Source organism: Carya illinoinensis, chromosome 13, assembly GCF_018687715.1.
Source record: "Carya illinoinensis cultivar Pawnee chromosome 13, C.illinoinensisPawnee_v1, whole genome shotgun sequence".
NCBI classification, from domain to species: Eukaryota; Viridiplantae; Streptophyta; class Magnoliopsida; order Fagales; family Juglandaceae; genus Carya; species Carya illinoinensis.
The window spans coordinates 31308105-31326802 of NC_056764.1; the positions used below are offsets into that span (position 1 = coordinate 31308105).

The following is an 18698-nucleotide window of genomic DNA, read 5'->3' on the forward strand; positions in this document are numbered from 1 at the left end:
TCAAGTTGTTTGTTTGTGTTTCCAAGTTACCATTATCATCTTTCAGTGCTTTATGTCAAGAAATTTCTTGTTCTCCATCAAATATATTTATTTAAATAATCTCTTAATATGAAATGCCTCTAACTATAGCCTTTATGACTGCCATCCCAATCTTCATACTGTGCTTCTTTAGAGGGGCAAAAGAGTGAATTTAAGAGCCTCATTAGCATATATGGACTAAAATTGATCACTATCTTGTAAAGTTCTCTATATAACTCCAGCCGTTTTGGAATTATAAAAAAAGAAAAAAAAGAAAAAAAAAGAAAATCCAACCTTTTTGGTTCTGTTGAGCTTTGTCTTGAGCCATTGGTTTTGTAGACTTGAGATAAAAAATATTAATAAAATAGAGTAATGTTATATATAATTGTGAAGTGTGCAAGCGTCGTGCAATCGTTTTAAAAAATATTGACAAATATGATCTTATCCATATTTCTATGAAATTAGTTGGTAAAATTTAGTGAGGTAGACATGATTGCATTATCTTATAATGTTTGGTAATATTTTTTGAAAATAATATTTAATGAAATTTTGCGAGAGTTTCAGATAATGTTAATACTATCTAATTTAATACTAGAGAAACATATATATTAAGAGAATTCTACTATATTTTTTATTAATCAAAAGAATCTTTTTAATAAAAGAAAAGATATTTATAATTATAAATTGTGCAACTGCCGTGTAATCGTTTTGAAAAAAATAAATAAAATATGAGACTCACATAAAAAAAATTAATTTTTTAATAATAAATTTTTTTTTTTTTTCAAAACGATTACTCAGCTTTTATGTACTTCACGGTTATACGTAAAATTACTCTTTTAATAATATTAAAAGTTCATTAAATATTTTACCTTTTCACTTTTATTTTTAACTTATATGCACAAGTTACTATTGGGCCAAAGAATTATCTCTCACATCTGTCTATGTATATAAAAAACATGCACACTTTTAATTTCGAAACAATTAAATAGTCTTTGAATTATCCACAAATTTTTATTCCTCCTTGGGCAAAAAGGGGTCCAAAATTTCCCAAAAAAAAAAAAAAAAAAAAAAAAAAACTCGAAACTCCACTGCTCCGCCTTCTGGCTTCAAATCAAACCCCAAATCTCTATCTCTCTCTCTTCTCTCTCTCTCTCTGTAGTTCCCCTCCTGGGGCTCGCACCATGCCCGCTTCTGCATCGATTTCGGCCTCATCGAGCCACCACCGGGCCTCGCCGGACCTGTTGGTTCGGCTGGGCTCCACAGACCCTGAAGTCAAGCTGAGAGCGCTCAGGGAGGTCAAGAACCAGATCATCGGTAATCGCACCAAGAAGCTCTCCTTTCTCAAGCTCGGTGCAGTCCCCGCCGTTGCTGCGGCCCTAGACGCCGCCCAATCCGAACTCCTTGTCCAATCAGCCGCCGCCCTCGGAAGCTTCGCATGCGGCTTCGACGCTGGCGTTCGAGCCGTTCTTGATGCCGGCGCCTTCCCCAATCTAATTTCCCTCCTCTCCTATCCCGATGAGAAGGTGATTCCAATTTATTTAATAGAATTTACTCTTCGTGTTTTGACGGAAACAGATGAAACAGAAAATGCTAGAAAACTTTGGCTTATTTCACGCGATAAACAACGATTGTACGTTGCTTAGCTCGATTGAGGTTTGATTCAGAAGAAAATATCTTGTAATTTATTGTTTATACTAGCAGATTTTATTTTTTTGATAGGTAATCAAAGATAGCCTATTCATAGAAATAGGCAAAGTCCAGGTACACAGGAAGTATAGATAAAGAAATGCCTAGCTAGAGGTAACAATAGAAAGAAGAAGGACACGGACACGGACATGGACACTTAGTCCGTTACAAACTATGGCCCCTGCCCATAAGAACAATGACTTAAAAAAGAAAACTTTTAGCTCATCCATTGTTCTCCCTTGATCTTCGAAACTTTTAGCATTTCTTTCCATCCAAATGCACCAACACATGCATATTAGTACCAATCTCCAAATTGCCACAACCTGTGAATTGCCGTGTATTCCTCTCCAACTTGCGAGGAAATCCACCAATCTACAAGGCATAACCCAAGACAATTTGACTCTTGAGAAAAAATCATCTAACATGATCTTGGCCACCTCATAGTGTAACAGCAGATGATCAACTAACTCCCCATGTTTCTTACACATGCAACGCCAATCTAGCATAATTACCCTTCGTTTCCTAAAATTATCCGTAGTGAGGATCTTGTCCAAAGATGCCGTCCAAACAAAAAACGCTACTTTTGAAGGAGTTTCGTCATAGACCTTCCCGAGTTTGTAAGCAGTTAATAAAAGGAATTGACAGAGAAAATACCTTTCTTAGAATGATTTCAATGCATCTTGTCTCCGGTGCCCCCTAAAATACTTGCAGAATGTAATGTTGCAAAGAACTCCGTAATAGGCTCCAACTTCCAATCTTGAGCTGCCCTAATGAAATCAATATTCCATTAAGGGGAGCCATTTTAAAAGACCATAAGATCGGTAATCATTGCCTCCTTATCTCTAGCAGATTTTATACTTCCTATTCATTACAATACTCGTCACGGAAGAAGTTGTATTATGCTTTTAGTCTACCGGCGGCCTCTATTTTCTAATCCGTGTCTCACAAGAAATTGGAGGATTCTCTTTCATTCTGACATCATTGTAAATGTGGTTTTATATCTCATGAATTGGGGTAGATATGGGTAATGGTAGATTGGTGCACTTCTGCCATGGTGGTTGGTTTGTCGAGAGATGTTTAAAACTGTGTTTGTTGATTTTGATTTTGATTGCTTGTTGATGTGAATGCAGTGGTAGCTGATTGCCTTGGGGTTGGTTTTTTTTTTTTGTTGTGTGTTTGGGGGGGGGGGGGGGGGGGGGGTGTTGTGTGGGGGTGAGGTAATTTCCAAGGGAACCCTGTTTTTGTAGGGAGCTAATGAATGATGGGAGCTTTATGTATTTAGTGGATTTTTTTAGCAAGAAATGCACAAGTGGTAAAATAGAAAAAAAGTTTATTATTATTTTTTTTTAAGTAATAAAATTTTATTAAGATACACCTAATTACATTCTAAGATTAGGAAATGAAAACAACAACTCATGAATAGTCCCTCCATTAAGTAAAATAGCTGAAACCCATTGAAGCAAGGTAAACGTAAAAAATTCCCAGATTTCCTCTGTGTTACACTCCCTGATATTAAAACACTGTCATTCCTTTCCATCCAAATACACTACATAATGCACAAAGGAATCATCTTTCACGTAGCTGCCACTTGAGAACAACTATGAAACCTATTCTGACATGCAAGTAGATCCACCACTGTTTTAGGCGTTACCCAAACCAGCCCTACTATACTGAAAACACATCCCATAACACCTTAGCCACCTCACAATGTAAGACTAAATGGTCCACCGATTCACCATATTTCTTACACATGAAGCACCGCTATATAACAATCATGTCACGCGTTCTCAAATTATCAATTGTCTAAAGCTTCCCAAGAGATGTTGTCCAAAGAAAAAATGCTACCTTTGATGGCACATGAGCCCTCCAAATACTCTTCCACAGAAAAGAGAAGTGATGCTGAACAGTCAACAACTTATAGTATGATCTAACAGAAAACTTTACATGCTGTAAGCTTCCATGACATTTGATCCCTCTCATTTCTTCCAATATCCAGAGAATACAACAAGCTGAAAAAATCTGCAACCTCTTCACGTTCCCAATCCTGGACAGTTCTAATAAAACTAACATCCGAATGCACAACTCCATTAGATTGGATCAAAAAATCTGAAATGGAAGCCTGCTGATTAACAGCCACTCTAAAAATTGCCGGAAAAACTCTAAAAAGAGCACGCTCACCACACTAATCATCGAACTAGAAATGAATTCTTGAACCATCTCCAACCTCGAACTTAACTTGTTTCACAAAAATATCCCATCCCTTTCTAATAAATTTCCAAAGACTTACACCATAAGTCCCCTTACTCTCCTTAGAACATCATCCCTGCCACTCCCTCCCATACTTTCAATCAATAACCTCCCTCCACATCGATTCTTCTTCCCTTTGATACCTCCACAACCACTTTCCCAATGATGCCTTATTAAAACTACTCAAATTACGAACCCCCAAACCTCCATTAACAATTGGACAGCAAACTCTAGATGGAACCTATTTTCCTCTCCCTTACCACCCTACAAAAATTGTAACGGCCCAGTCCCAGAGGGATCAGAGAGTTAGCTCATGAAGCCTAAACTCATCTCTCATATCACAATTATAAATACTTCAAATTCCAAATAAAACATAAATCCATTTATGCAAACCAGAAAAATGTGTTCCTCCACCAAGACACCATAGAAAATATTTCAATAAAATAAACTAAAATCTCCACAGACTCGGATATATTCATAACTCGAAACATAAAAATAACATGAAATGATAATTCTACTAAGACTCTTCAATAAATAACTGTGCACTTTTGCACTTATTCCTCTATGATCATCAACCTTGCTAACAATTCCTATTCTTGACTTCTAGCTGAGGCATCAAAATTATCTGAAAAATGTTATGGAGATAAAGGGGTGAGTTATCAACAACAAAGTAAGCAAAGAAACTATACTGGTGTATAAACATGAGCATTTACAAAGATCAGAATGCAGAACAAAACATTTCCATTTCCAGAGTGCGGAAACAGAAACATGTTATTAAAATATCAGACCGAAGATTCAGAAATATTTTCATTCAAAAATATCATTTGTTATAGTGTAAATAATCATCATCATCATAATATCAGAACATCATATTAGAATAGAGGCCGTGTAACCTTCGTGGTAGGGTTGTGCATCTGCGGATAGCCAAGCAGAACATAAATCACTCTGTCACCAAAGTGTGCACTCAAACAGAGACCACTACTATAACTCGTGGTTGGGCCATATCCACTATTATAGCCCGTGATTTGGCCGTGGATTATTATCTGTGGTTGGGCCGTATCCACTATTATAACCCGTGGTTGGGTCATATCCACTATTATTACCTGTGGTAGGACCGTATCCACTATTATCACCTGTGGTTGGGTCATATGCCACTATTATTATCCGTGGCAGGGCTGTAACTGAACAAAGCGGAAACAAAATCAAACTCAGAATCATAAAGTTATGCCAAAGGTTTTTCAGAAGTCACATCTTATCAAAACAGAGTATTCAACATAATCATATCATCTTCAGAATCAAGACAAATTTAGAGCATTTTCACATAATCATGCACAAATTTTTATATTCGCTCTTTTTGCATAGTTTAGAAATAGCATGCCAAAAATAAGCTCATGTCTATACCAGTCATGATAAAAATGCTCTCTCTTTCATCAAAGTTTATGAATAATGCTGAACAAATAACTGAGGCTGTTTTCACATTTCCTTTCAAAATAAACATGCATATTTTTCAAAATCAACCCTGTTTCATTTTCTTCTTTATGCAAAGTCTATTATAGGAACCCCACTTACCTGAACTTCTTACATTTTTCTGAATTTCCTCACAACAGTGCCAAAAGAATATCAATCATCACCTATGAAATTCATGTAGCCTAAGTAAATCTTCCATTGAACAAATACCTCACATTTACACATGAAATACCTATTGTAATTCCTCAAAAACCTAAAAATTCTCTTAACCTCAAAAAATACCCTCATTTTCTAAATTCCTCAATATTCACTTGATAAGAATTCATATGGAAATAAAAGAATCGAATAAATAAATATTAATATAATTTAAATATCCTTAACATATTCCTTATAATTTCACAACTTAGTACATAATATAATAAAATCTATCAAACCAATCATTTAAACTTGATTACTAAAATATACTTAAATCAGATTAAATCGTTTAACGTAAGATTAAACATTTACTAGTTGCTACCAAAATCAACTTGTAAACTTAATACTAATTCATATAATTATATTCAACACTTTAATATTTTTTGCTAAAATTAAACTTAAGTGCTATTATAATTATCTGAGTGAAAACTATGCTTAATTAAAAATACTAATCACAACCCAATTTAAATCTCAAGTTTACCAAAATACAGCCTGTTAAAATAATGTTCTTACAGTCTGAATAAAATAAACTCATCCAGCTTGATTTAAAACAAAACCCATTTTGAAAACCAACTTGTAGGAAATTGAGTCCCACTTGAAACCCACATGAAACACCAATTAAAACACCCTCTGAAATATAACATAATAAAGGGCAAAAATTGCAAAGTCACTAAAATTCTGCCCTGGCATATACAAATAAACTCAAGCACCTTCAAACTTCTTCTTTCATACAAAGTAACACACAACAGAAAAAAAAGATGGCGGCTGCACTTACCCAAAACTACCAAACCGATTAGAGATGCCAAGGAGGAGAAAAAGGCACAACGGAAGCTGAGTTTGGTGGTGCGGCGGCAGACCTGGGCAGTGAAAAAAAAAACAGAGAGAGTTGAGAGAGAGACCAACTGATGAGAGATAGAGAGATTATGGAAGGAACCAAAAACTTAGAGAGGCTATGCCAAGGGAGGATCGACGTGAGCTTACCAGGAGGTGTTCACGGTGGACCCGGGGTGATGTGTGGTTCCCATAGGCAATTTCATTACAAGCGGCGACGTCGGGGTGGGGGATGGTGACGTGTCGCACGGTAGGGAAAACCTCCCGTGTTTCTGCTTGTAAAAACAGAGGCTTCCCCGTCCAAAGCCTAACGGTGGCTGGGCACGGAGGTGTAGGGCCGCTTTGGGAGGTTTCCATCGTATGGGATGATCTCGGCACGTTGGGTTTTCTGTTTGGGGGGTGTTGTGCTGCGAGATGGAGTGGAGTTGCCGCTTGAAGGGACTCAGGTGTGCAGTGGCTTTGGTTGCGACATGGCATTGGTTTTGCGGCAGCTGGGAAAGTTGCATTTTGCCGTTGCGGCAGAGGTCGAGCGGGGGCAGTGTGGCTGTTTTCACGACGGTTTTGTGCTGGACGCTGAGAAGATGGACAGTCAATCTGTACCTCCCCACACTTCCCTCCTTATTATCATAACTAATAGAACATTGCAGACATTTTAACTCCCTCTCCTTCACAGCTGACTTCATGGCAGAAGACTGTCCATCTTCTGTAGCAACAAGTAGAACCTTAAATTGCTCTTCATACCCTTCACAAGATATCCCCATGCAGGGGCCTGTAACTCCTTTTCTATTTTTAGAACCCAATCTGAAGTTAAGCTGGAAGCAGGCTGAGGGGGAAGAGTACATAAAGGAGTCAGGCTGCCCATCTCATCCTCAGCACAGTCTTCTTCAATTACAGCCATCTGTAGATTAGTATCCAACAATTCATTTTCAGATGAACTACTCAACTGTAATACACCAGCCAACTCTTTTGGAAAAACCTTAGGTTCTCCGTCGGCCTCTACAACCAACTCCCGTTGACTAATCCCCTCAACTGACAGGAGCTGCTTCAACAGACTAGGACACGATTCCATCAGATGAATATCATTACCCGAAGGTTCCAAAAACACTGTCGTATTAGGGATTACTTCATTCAACACTTCACAACCAACATTATTCTATATCATATCATTGATCATTTTTTTATTTTTTTATAAGTATATCATTGATCATTTTCTAGATCTTGAAATTCATCATGTTCTTACTTTTAGATTTTGTTTTCTATTGTTTTGCTTTGTTTTTGATACTTGTCTTCTGCTTACTTTTTTTGTTCTTGTGTTGCATCTCCTTGTGTGGGGAATGTTAAATGGATGATACTGGTCTTTAATGACTGTATTTCATTATTTACTTATCAGTATAAAAAAAAAATCATTCTTGTGTATGGAATGTTATATATATATATATATATTTTTTTTTTTTAGCGTGGATTTTAGCATGTGAGCATGGGCATTAGATTTGAGTGCCCCAACTTCTGATGGCAAGGACATTTGCTGTGAAATTTGTAAATAGTACAGATTCCTGTGTATTTGGGCTATACCTAATTAAGTTTATTAATAAATTTCTTATTTATCAAAAAAAAAAAAAAATAGTACATATTTCTACAACATATCTACCGGTGTGTTGTGGAAGAAGCATCCCTCCCAGGATATCATAATTGACTTGGATGCTCCAATTGCCCGCATAATATTGTGCATGGTTGTTATTTGCTCAAGGTTGGGGGATTTTGCTCCTACGAAGTTTCATGTTTATCAATGCCTAATTTGGCCTGCAACTGTTTTGAGAACATACCTTACACACCTACATTGGCAATTTGTCTTAGCTCTTAAGATTTGTACGTATATTCAATGGTGTTAAAGACGAAAGTTTAAAATTTTAAATTTGATAGACTAAAACTTTTTCCCTGCTTGGTTGGTTAGAAAGGAAGGGCAATTGTTGTCTTTGTTCTTCACAAAATCTTCATATTTGTTTAGGATTATTTTTAATCTCTGTCTCTGCTCTCTGTTCTATTAGTTTAATATTACATACATAGAACTCTGGTTTTACTCTTGCTATTCTTGCCTTGGTTATTTACAAAGTCTGGCCTTATTTTTATGTACCGTGTTTTATGTAGTAATTGTTTTCCTTCCTGCTTCATTTGAATGTTATTCAGATAGCTTCTCTAAATATTTGTGTGATGTCCTTGCCTTTCCTTCTTGTGTCCTTAATCTTACTGTTCACTGCTTGAACCCTCTTTCTAGCTTTCAAATAACTGCCTGCTTGACTGAATCTCTTTCCTTTCTGCTTGCTTACTGAACAACTCGAAAACTGTGCTTTGTCTTCAGGTGGTGGATGCTGGTGCGCGTTCCCTTAGAATGATTTATCAATCAAAACTGGCTCCAAAGTATGATTTCCTTCAAGTGGAAAACATGGAATTTTTGCTTTCTCTATTGAGTAGTGAGAATGAAACTGTTACAGGACTTGGTGCAAGTATCATCATACATTCTTGTCAGACAGACATAGAACAAAATGCATTATGTCATGCTGGGGTTTTGAAGAAGCTTATTAACCTGCTTGAAGGTTCCTTAAGCCAGAGAGATGCTAGTTTGGAATCTCTAGCCACAATAATGAAGGACAATCCAGAAGCAGCCTCAAAATTTGTCTCTGAAAGTGGAAGAGCTCTGAGCTCTGTAATTGACTTAACTAAAGATAGGTATCCACGGACAAGGATGCTGGCATGCAGGTGCTTAATTGTAATGAGGAACACGTCTCCTTGCCATCTGCAAGATATAGGCATTAAAACCAAATTGGTTTACCTTTTACTTGAGCTTCTTGATGATCCTGGTCAAGTAGGAGAGGAAGCTTCCTTTGTTTTTTCTAGTTTAATTGCACAAAAGGAGGATCTACAGAAACTAGCCTTCAAGGCCAATGCTCTTGATAAACTTCACAATCAGTTGCTAAATTATTCATCGCATCCCAGGCGTTTCCAAGGAATATTGTTGGTATTGGCCGATCTATGCTCAAACTTGGAGAGCTGCCGGTCTAGATTCCTATCCCTGAAGGTCTGTTGTTCATAAAGGATACACAAACTGGCACATTTAATTATTGCCAATGATATTTCTACTCCCTGTTTTTCTTTCTAATTTATACTACTTATTCTTTTACCTGAATGTTGGTGCTCTTGGATTTAGCTTTCATTTTTCTTGGCTTCAGTAGATTTGATAGATTAAGCTGTCCTTTTTCTTGGCTTCAGGAAAATTTACTTGATTCCAGTTGGCATGAAAACTCAAGCCAATGGTTCATACATTCTTTAGAAGTTCTTGCTACTTCATGAGCGATGCTTGACTGCCAGAATTGGGTGATAGCCACATTAACATCCTATAATAGTTTAATGTTAATATTGGATGATTTGGGTCTTGTTAACTTGTAATTTGTTTCTTTTATTACGCTTGTATTCACCTTTTATTTGTTCAAAGTTGCCAATGAGTACATGAGTGCACGGATTGATAAAGACTTCTAACACTCAACTAAACAAGTGATGTTGAAGTTTATCTCTGGATTTTCTTGTTACTTTTCAGCTGCAAGATTTTCCACTAAAGCAACATCTGAGCTACATTTCTTTACCTATGCACTGAAGTGCGAAGAATGGTTTCATAGTATCAAATCGTCTGATGAACTCCCCTCTTTATTTTGGGCGTGGACAAAAACATTTGTTAGGAATGGGAAGAGCACTGATTTTGATCAGTAACAAAAACAGTTCTTTATTCGAGAAGTGAGTGACCAAAACGGTTGACAAAGCTTTTGCAGGAAACTAGGACTTTCATTTATTTATTCATGCGGGTGTGAGCTTCTACTTGGAGCTAATGATTATGTCCTTTTCAGTTTTGTTTGCCATCGTAAAATGGTTAAAGATTGATTAAATGGGAAATTTAGCCATATTAGAGACAATGTAACTGCACTAATATGTTCTCATGTATACAGGCATTGAAGTTGGTGGCCGATGCACTAACTAATGATAATGCTGATGTACGTGCTGCAGCTTGCATTTGCTTAAGAAGTGTCTCTCGGTCAATCAAGGTTTGTGCTACCAGTGATTAGTTTATGATACCTAATTTCTGATGGTCACTGCATGGACGGATGCTAATAAAATATCGTTCAGGATCTGAGTGCAGGTCATTTTACGAATGAAGTGATTGTTATTCCATTAGTTCGGCTTTTACATGATCCTTGTACTTCAGTTCAGGTATGCAAGCTTATTGCAAGAGGATCATTCTTCTTCAGTTTAGTAGGTTTTTCATTTTCAGCTTCCTATGTACTTTAGTATGGTTGGGAGTGTGGAGTACTTGGTTATGTGAATAAATTTAATGCTTTGAAAGAGTCTCCTTATGATATAATATGTAATATGTACCTAGCATACGACTAATAGATTGGAATGTTTGGTTGCATTTTATGTCCTCATTAATGTATTTTTGTATGTTCTCTTGAAGTATCCCTTTTCATCCATCTTTATTCGTCATTGTTTACATTGCATGCTACATTAGGGAGCTTACACATTACAACTTGCCCTGCTTGGCTGCACTTGGGACGATCCTTTAAACAACTTGTGAAAGAGACGTGTGATGGTAATTGAGTGGTGTTTTATATGCCAGAAGGATGGGGAATCTGTGAGTTTGGCTCACATTTTGTGAAAAGAATTATTGTATGTATCTTTTTATGCAAATGAACGAACAAGATTGATTGAGATGAATAAATGAGTAGATCTACATCCAGTGAAAAATCACTTGATGTAAGCTGAACTTTTTTTTTTTTTGATAAGTAAAATGAAAATTTTATTGATACGGATGAAGTAGGCAAAGCCCATGTACACAGGAAGTATACAAAAGAACACCTAAATACATTCTCGGAACGGGAAATTAAAAACAGAAAATCATGAACCCTAGTTCCATTAAGCACAATGGCTGAAAACCAAAGTAATAAGGTGTGCACAAAAAAGTTCCAAAGCTCCCTATCTTCAAAGCACCGATCATTCCTTTCCATCCAAATACACCACATAATGCACAAAGGAATCATCCTCCAAACTGCAGCCACTTGGGGACAGCCTTGGATATGCTTCCAGCAAGCTATTAAATCCACCACTCTCGAAGGCATAACCCAAGCCGCAGCAATTCTTCTAAAGATCCCATTCCACAACACTCTTGCCGCCTCACAATGCAGTAATAAATGATCCATTGATTCCCCATTCTTCTTTCACAATGCAATAGTAAATGATCCACTGAACTTAGGAATCTATGGATCTTCTACTCTACAAGCTGTTTTCAGTTTTAGGCTTAGTTGTGTGGTACCTTATTGGGTGGTAGAATTTTTAGCTTGCTGGGAGGGGCGGGCTGGTAAACATTGTAGTGAGACCTTGTGGACAATAATCCTGATTTGTTTGACATGGTGCGCATGGAAGAAAACGAGTGAGTGACGCTTAAAAGAAAATACAAGGACCCTCGAGGAACTCAAGATTTTCTCTTTTAATGCACTGCACCATTGAGTGTTAGCTGCTGTCTTTCTAGTCTAAGTTTGCAGGATTTTCTGGCTTTTTTCTTTCTCAAACTTGGAGCTTTTGATGTGTATAATTTATGGTTGTTGGTAAATTATTACTTATAAAAAAAAAAAAAATAGTTGTTGGTAAATTATCTTAGTTATAAAACCTAATGAAACCAACCAACTCCCTCTAGGTATAAGGGATGGTTCTTATTCTGTTTAAATATAATTTATTGCAAGTTTATGATGTAGTTTTTTCACATGGCTATTGAACCCATTATACATTTAAAACTTGAGTTATAGCTTTACCTGCTATTTTTGTATAATTTTGGATTTACTCAAGTTTACATGACCTTTTTTCTGTTTCCTTACAATTCAAATTATTTAATTGTTGCATAAATTGGCATTATTTTATTTCATAACCAGCTTTCCCGTGTTCTCAGTTGGTTGCCACACCAAAGAACCAAAAGTGGTCATAAGCTCCACATACTAGCAAAATGGAGTAAAAGTAACATTCATATAATGCAATCCTATGTTTGGCTGTAATCTTCAGTTTGTGAGTTGTATATACCATGCCTAACAATATGAAGGAAAAGAGTGAGTTATGTATCCAAAAAAGTGAAGAAAAAGCGAGTTTCAAATGTTGCATGCATGAGAGTGTCAACTGGTTCAGTTCATAGACTTGGATGATGGATGGTTGAGTGTATCGATCTGCCCGTAGTATTTGTTGCTTCATCTGAATGGTGTAATAAATAGTTATGAAAACCATTTTGTAACAAAGCAACAAAATTATCATGTGCAACTGTGACTTGTAAAGCCTCTTTTTGGTCATGCTTGGTTGGTAGCATCTGCTTACTATTTAGATGTTGGGAGTATTTTGATGATATAAATTTACACTTAATTTGTTATGAATCTGGGTTTTTGGAAGGCAGGGTAAAATTCCTGTAGTTTCTATATGCAAAATCACAGGTTTCTTATGCTATGTGCTGGTGCTCAAATAAGAAAACCTATAGAGAGGGATTATCATCTGCGAAGCAAAAATCCTTTTCAATTTTATGTCTTATCTATTATGAATTTGGTCTCCACTTATAAAAAAGAAAATCTTATTCTCTTGAACAGATGTGACCTTATAAATTATGAATTTGCAATTGTTGCTAAGCAAATCTCTCTTCGATGCTCTACTTTTTAGGTTGCCGCTCTTGGTGCTATTGGCAACATTGTGGTTGATTTTACGACACATAAGTCTACGTTCGTAAAATGTGGAGGTCTAAAACTGCTTGTGCAATTATCAAAGTCAATGGATCCGACCATGAGGTTAAAGGCTTTGTGGGCTTTGAAGAACTTGACTTTCCTTGCAGACAACACATGTAAAGAAGGAATTCTTTCGGAGCTCACCACACCCTTATTATCAAGCCTTATCTGTGGTAATGATTGGAAACCCTTTATAACAGTTTTTTTTTTTTTTTTTTTTTGTTCTTACTATGTTAATGATACCAATAAAAAAACTTTGGTGGTAATAGCAGCTTCATTTCATTTACAACGCAGACCCCGAGGCTTCTGTCCAAGTCCAAGCTCTGGCCCTAGTTCGCAATCTTGTGGATGGATGCATAAATTCAGTTGAGTATGCGTTTGCTGAAAATGATATTATATTAGATGCTATTGGAAGGCAGTTGCAGAGTGCTTCAAAAGCCGAAATTGGGATACAGGTTAGAACTCTTTATTTTTTTTTATAAGTAGGTTAGAACTCTTATTGTAGGAAGGCCTGAGAAGTAACATGTTGAACTAGTAAATTTGAACTATTAAGAGGATCATGTTGATTTGATCGTGACTTTATGACTTGTTGTGCTATTAATTTAAATTTTGAATGTGATATCTAATTGCTGATGTTTATAGCATTACTTATGTGGAAATTTGTGGTAACTTGCTTTAGGTGTGGGCTTTAGTATTTCAAAATTTCATGTTAGTGCAACTGGGGGATGTTATAACTACCATCTTTGGCTCATTGCTGTTGAAATCTTGTGAGCTAGTGGTTTAACAGATGTCTTATGGCATTCATGGTCTAGAAAGTTGAAGAAAAATTAGTTGCTTTTGCCTTGGAAGTGGCTGGAGATCTTTGGTTGATCATGGTCTTTTCTGATTTAGAATATACTGAATGAAATACCAATGTATACCTGGTCATGATGTGAAGTGTTGTCATGCCATATGTCCTTCCATAAAATGATGGTATACTGAATTTAGTGCATCCAAAATTTATTCTTTTTTCTTTTTTAACAATTTCCTTAAGTGAAAAGCCTTGCTGCAAATATAACACAAATTTGGGAAAAAAAGGAAAGAGAATCCCGTTTTATTGTGATTATCCTTTAGAAACATTGCTACTCTTTAAAATAATGAATGTAAAAGGAGATGATTTGCCGTTTACAAATTTTTTTTTTTTTTTTATAAGTAAGAAATTTATTAATAAATGTAATTAGGCATGGCCTAAATACACAGGAAGTGTACATAGAGAGATCTAATTACCAAGCTAACCCTGAAAAACATTACAAAAGTCATTAAAACTAATCCCATCCAAGACAATAGTTGAAGCCCAAAGAAACAAAGTATGATAAAAGAAAGCTCTAATTCCTTCCACCGAATGTTCTCTATTTTCAAAACAGCGCCCGTTCCTTGCATTTCAAATGCACCACATAAGACAAAGAGAGACCATCTTCCAAATGGTTGCTATCTGAGGATTTCCTAGAAGTCCTCTCCAACAAGCAAGGAGGTCCATCACCCTATTGGGCATCACCCAAGCAATACCTGCATTAGCAAATACCTCATCCCACAAAGCCTTTGACACTTCACAATGCAAAAGAAGATGATCCGCCAATTCGCCCCATTTTTTGCACATAAAGCACCAATCCAAATACAACAATTCCACGCTTTCTTAACTTATCAATGGTAAGAATTTTCCCGTGAGATACCAACCACCTGAAGAAAGCCACCTTAAGAGGTACCTTGTATCTCCAAATATTTTTCCAAGGAAAAAAAGCATTGGAAGAATGTGACGCCAAAGTCTAACCGAAAATTTCTTGTTACCATTCTGCTTCCAAAGCAATCTATCCTCCCCTCCATAATTAATATTTAAAGCGTAAAGCAAGCTGTAAAATCAGTTATGTCCCCCACTTTCCAATCTTGGACATCTCTAATAAAGCTAGCTGACCACTGAGTAAAACCAGTGGAATTATCCATATAATCTGTCACGGAAGCATCCTTATTCAAAGCAATTCTGAAAAGGGAGGGGAAAATATTTTTCAGGACCTCATCCCCACACCACAAGTCATGCCAAAAACTAATTCGGTTTCCTCTACCCACCTCAAATCTGAAATTACCGTATAACTCCTCCCAACCATTTCGAATGAATTTCCACACTACCACACCATAGCCCCTCTTACTTCATTGGAGCATCAACCACCCCAAGTACTACCATATTTGGCATCGATAACAATCCTCCAAAGAGCATCCCCTTCTTGATGATACCTCCACGGCTATTTCCCTAAAAGTGCCTTATTGAAAATTGTCAGCTTTTGAAACCCCAAACCACCCAAAGAAAGAGGGGTGCAAATCTTATCCCAGTTAAGCAAGTGGAATTTCTTCTCATTCTCCATACCGCGCCACAAAAAATCACGAAAAATCCTTTCCATTCTATTGGCCACTCCCATAGGCAAGGGAAAAAGTGAGCAAAAATAAGTTGGGAGATTAGATAAGGTGCTCTTGATTAAAGTGACTCTACCGCCTTAAGACAAATAAATCCCTTTCCAACCAGCCAAACGACACTCAAATCTTCTCTAAAATCCTGTCCCAAATAGCCTTGGATTTGTGAGGTGCCCCTAACGGGAGGCCAGATACTTTAAAGGCAAGCTGGAAACTTTACAACCCAAGATATTAGCCAATTCCTCTAGATTATTAACCAAACGAACAAGAATCAATTCAGACTTTGATAAATTCACCTTTAAACCAGATACAGCTTCAAAACATAGCAGGAGGGCCCGGAAAGAACGGATCTGGTCAGAATTTGGCTTACAAAGAATCAAAGTGTCATCCGCAAAGAGTAGATGAGAGATGTTAATGCAGCCATAAGAAGCTGCCCACTGAGAAGCCCGAGATGAATTCCCTATCCACCGCTGCCTTCAACATTTTACTCAATACATCCATGACCAATACAAAAAGAAAAGGGGACAGCTGATCCCCCTGTCTCAATCCCCAGGAGCTGTTAAAAAAAACCAGCTGGTGTACCATTGATCAAAATTGAAAATCTAACTGTAGATATGCAAAATTTCATCCAATTACACCACCTTTCCCCAAAACCATACCTATCAAGAGTGTAAACCAAGAAGTCCCAGTTAACACGGTCAAAAGTCTTCTCCATATCCAATTTACAAAGGATGTCTGGAATACCACCTCTGATTCTACTCTCCAAGCAATCATTAACAATAAGAACGGAGTCAAGAATTTGTCTTCCCTTAACAAAAGCATTTTGAAAATTTTTTTGTGACGATCTTCCCCATAACGGCACTCAAATGGTTAGCAAGCACCTTCGAAATGATTTTATAAACACTACTAAGAAGGCTGATGGGACAATATATTTAAATATGTAAATCCTAGATCTTTGTTAATAAAGAAATTACTTAACAAGTTAATTCTTAGTGTAGAAACTTTACAGATCCATTATATATGGTAAGTATGCTTTCTAATTTTTCCATTTAAAAATTTTAATGTATAATGAAATGGAAAGAAGGGTTTTAGAATCCCATGAAGCAGTTATAATAGGTTCTCAACACAATTTAGCATTCATGCCTTTCTATAGCCAGCCTGTGTAATATAGTAACATTGATATTCAAGGGATTTAATGGGCACGGGCAACATACCATGCATAGAAGTTACATTTACCGCTATAATAACAAGATTTATATTTCCGACTAATATTGGAGGATTTTAGTAATTATAATCATTATCATAGCTCCCCCCCCAAAATTCTTTTCATGCAGGGAATGTATGTGCTCAGCAATATTGCAAGTGGGAATGAGTTTCATAAGGATGCGGTAATGCACCAACTCATTCCACAAGTGAATGATGGGGACTGTTCTTTTATAGTCAAGTTTTTACGAAGTAATGACAGCCAGTTACGTACAGCAGCCATATGGGCCATAATAAATCTCACTTTTCCATCAAGTCCAGGTGCATCAAGTCGGGTTATAAAATTACGCAATGCTGGCATAGTTTCTCAAATAAAGACAATGGTCAATGATCCCTCTTTAGATGTAAAGGTTGGTCACTTTATAATTCAAATCGGATGATTTTTGTCGGCTTTTTTTTTTTTAATCTGCGAAATAATATCTAATTTCTCATTTGGCTCAGCTCCGTGTAACAACTGCACTTGGGCAATTTATGGCTTTTAGTGACGGCTCGGCATGATCTGTCTTTTTTCATTTTTCCCCCATTCCTCAAACCCCAAGCAAAGAGAAGGAATATTGATGCAGTTTGGTTTTTCACCTGCTCTGTGAGATATATCTAGCCTTCTCTCAGTGCCAGCAAAAAAAAGGGTATGTTTCATAAGGTCAAAGTAACTTTATTTTTAGATTTGAAATAATCTACAATTGTAGCATTCGAAATGAGTATTTTGTAGCTCATTAATTTTGGAAAAAAATTATCTGTGTTACTTCCAGCTTGTGGTTACAAATTTTGTTTGTTAGATTCATCTTTCTTCTCATTTTCTAGCATGTGATAATTACGGGATCACTATAATTCTGTTAAGAGTGTTATCTTTTAGAATGATGGCTGGCATTAGTGGCCATTAGAAGTTAATTTGCTTTGAAGTAGCTTCAAAAGATTGAATTGGAGTCTAATGAGTAACATTGGTGCTTCCATTTTTATGTTTTTTGCAGATGTGACACATTGCTTTCAGTTTTTTGTCCAGTTAAAGCAGTGTGAGAGCTTACTCATTTTGTAGGTACTCCTGAGCAAATAATTTATAAGGAAGTCCCATTTCTGTGATACGTACATTCTGTCTGTCTGTTTTTTTGCATGGATCAAATTATTCATTTTGTTTTATGGTCTTGAAGAGTGTACGTACAATCTGACTCCTATATTGCCAGTCATGTTGGACCATCGATCAGTCTCATTACTACCGTTATTATTTTTCAAAAAATATTAGCTCTTTTTTTTTTTTTTTTAATGGTTCTGTGGAAGCAGTATTATGGATGCGGTGATGGTTTTCTGCAATTGGGGCAGGGTTACTTGCGCTGCAGACACGACAACTTGACTAGTTTTGCTGAACACTCTTATGCTTGGGGGGAGAAGAATCAGGAAGATTTTTCATGGATCAGATAATGTACTCTGAATAAATGGTTGGTTGACATATTATTTAGACAAGATCCAACTGCCTTACACAAGGCCATTGATGGTACCTATTGGGGCTTTGACGGATTATTCTCATCTTGGTTGATGAGGCTTTGTAAAGCCAATGTTTTCTTTTTCTTTTTCTTTTTCTTTTTCTTTTCCTTGTATTTTATGTATGGTGCAAGATTATGGTTGTTAACATGAATGAAGGCGGGTGGGTGTAGAGCTATTGGGTCTATATGCTCACATGAATGAATATCTACATCAGCCTTGTGTTATTAAATTCAACTCACGATGCACTGCATTCGATTGAGAGAACTTTATAAATTGTGGGCTGGT

At 36.6% G+C, this 18698-nt stretch overlaps 1 protein-coding gene across 6 annotated transcripts; it reads left to right on the plus strand.

The window, feature by feature from the left end:
- Positions 1-1076: 1076 nt before the first annotated feature.
- On the plus strand, positions 1077-18588 carry LOC122291696 (armadillo repeat-containing protein 8). 6 transcript variants are annotated; one of them, XM_043099581.1, is made up of 10 exons: positions 1077-1541; positions 8801-9517; positions 10437-10532; positions 10615-10698; positions 13174-13408; positions 13530-13690; positions 17009-17062; positions 17199-17287; positions 17379-17563; positions 17906-18588. In XM_043099581.1, exons 1-8 carry the CDS (start codon positions 1200-1202, stop codon positions 17217-17219), a joined length of 1710 nt encoding a protein of 569 aa, XP_042955515.1. In that variant the 5' UTR covers positions 1077-1199; the 3' UTR covers positions 17220-17287; positions 17379-17563; positions 17906-18588. The 6 variants fall into 6 exon arrangements, with proteins under 6 accessions (XP_042955515.1, XP_042955516.1, XP_042955512.1 ...); XM_043099578.1 differs by having other exon boundaries at positions 1079-1541; positions 17009-17287; positions 17906-17970; positions 18213-18588; XM_043099577.1 differs by having other exon boundaries at positions 1079-1541; positions 17009-17287; positions 17906-17970; positions 18252-18588.
- Positions 18589-18698: the final 110 nt, after the last annotated feature.

Excerpts from the sequence above, each read along its gene's own strand:
- LOC122291696 (XM_043099576.1), top strand. The coding sequence starts at position 1,200 with ATGCCCGCTTCTGCATCGATTTCGGCCTCATCGAGCCACCACCGGGCC. Across the intron at positions 9,518-10,436 it reads CTAGATTCCTATCCCTGAAG|GCATTGAAGTTGGTGGCCGA; the intron begins GTCTGTTGTTCA and ends TCATGTATACAG. Across the intron at positions 10,533-10,614 it reads GTGTCTCTCGGTCAATCAAG|GATCTGAGTGCAGGTCATTT; the intron begins GTTTGTGCTACC and ends AATATCGTTCAG.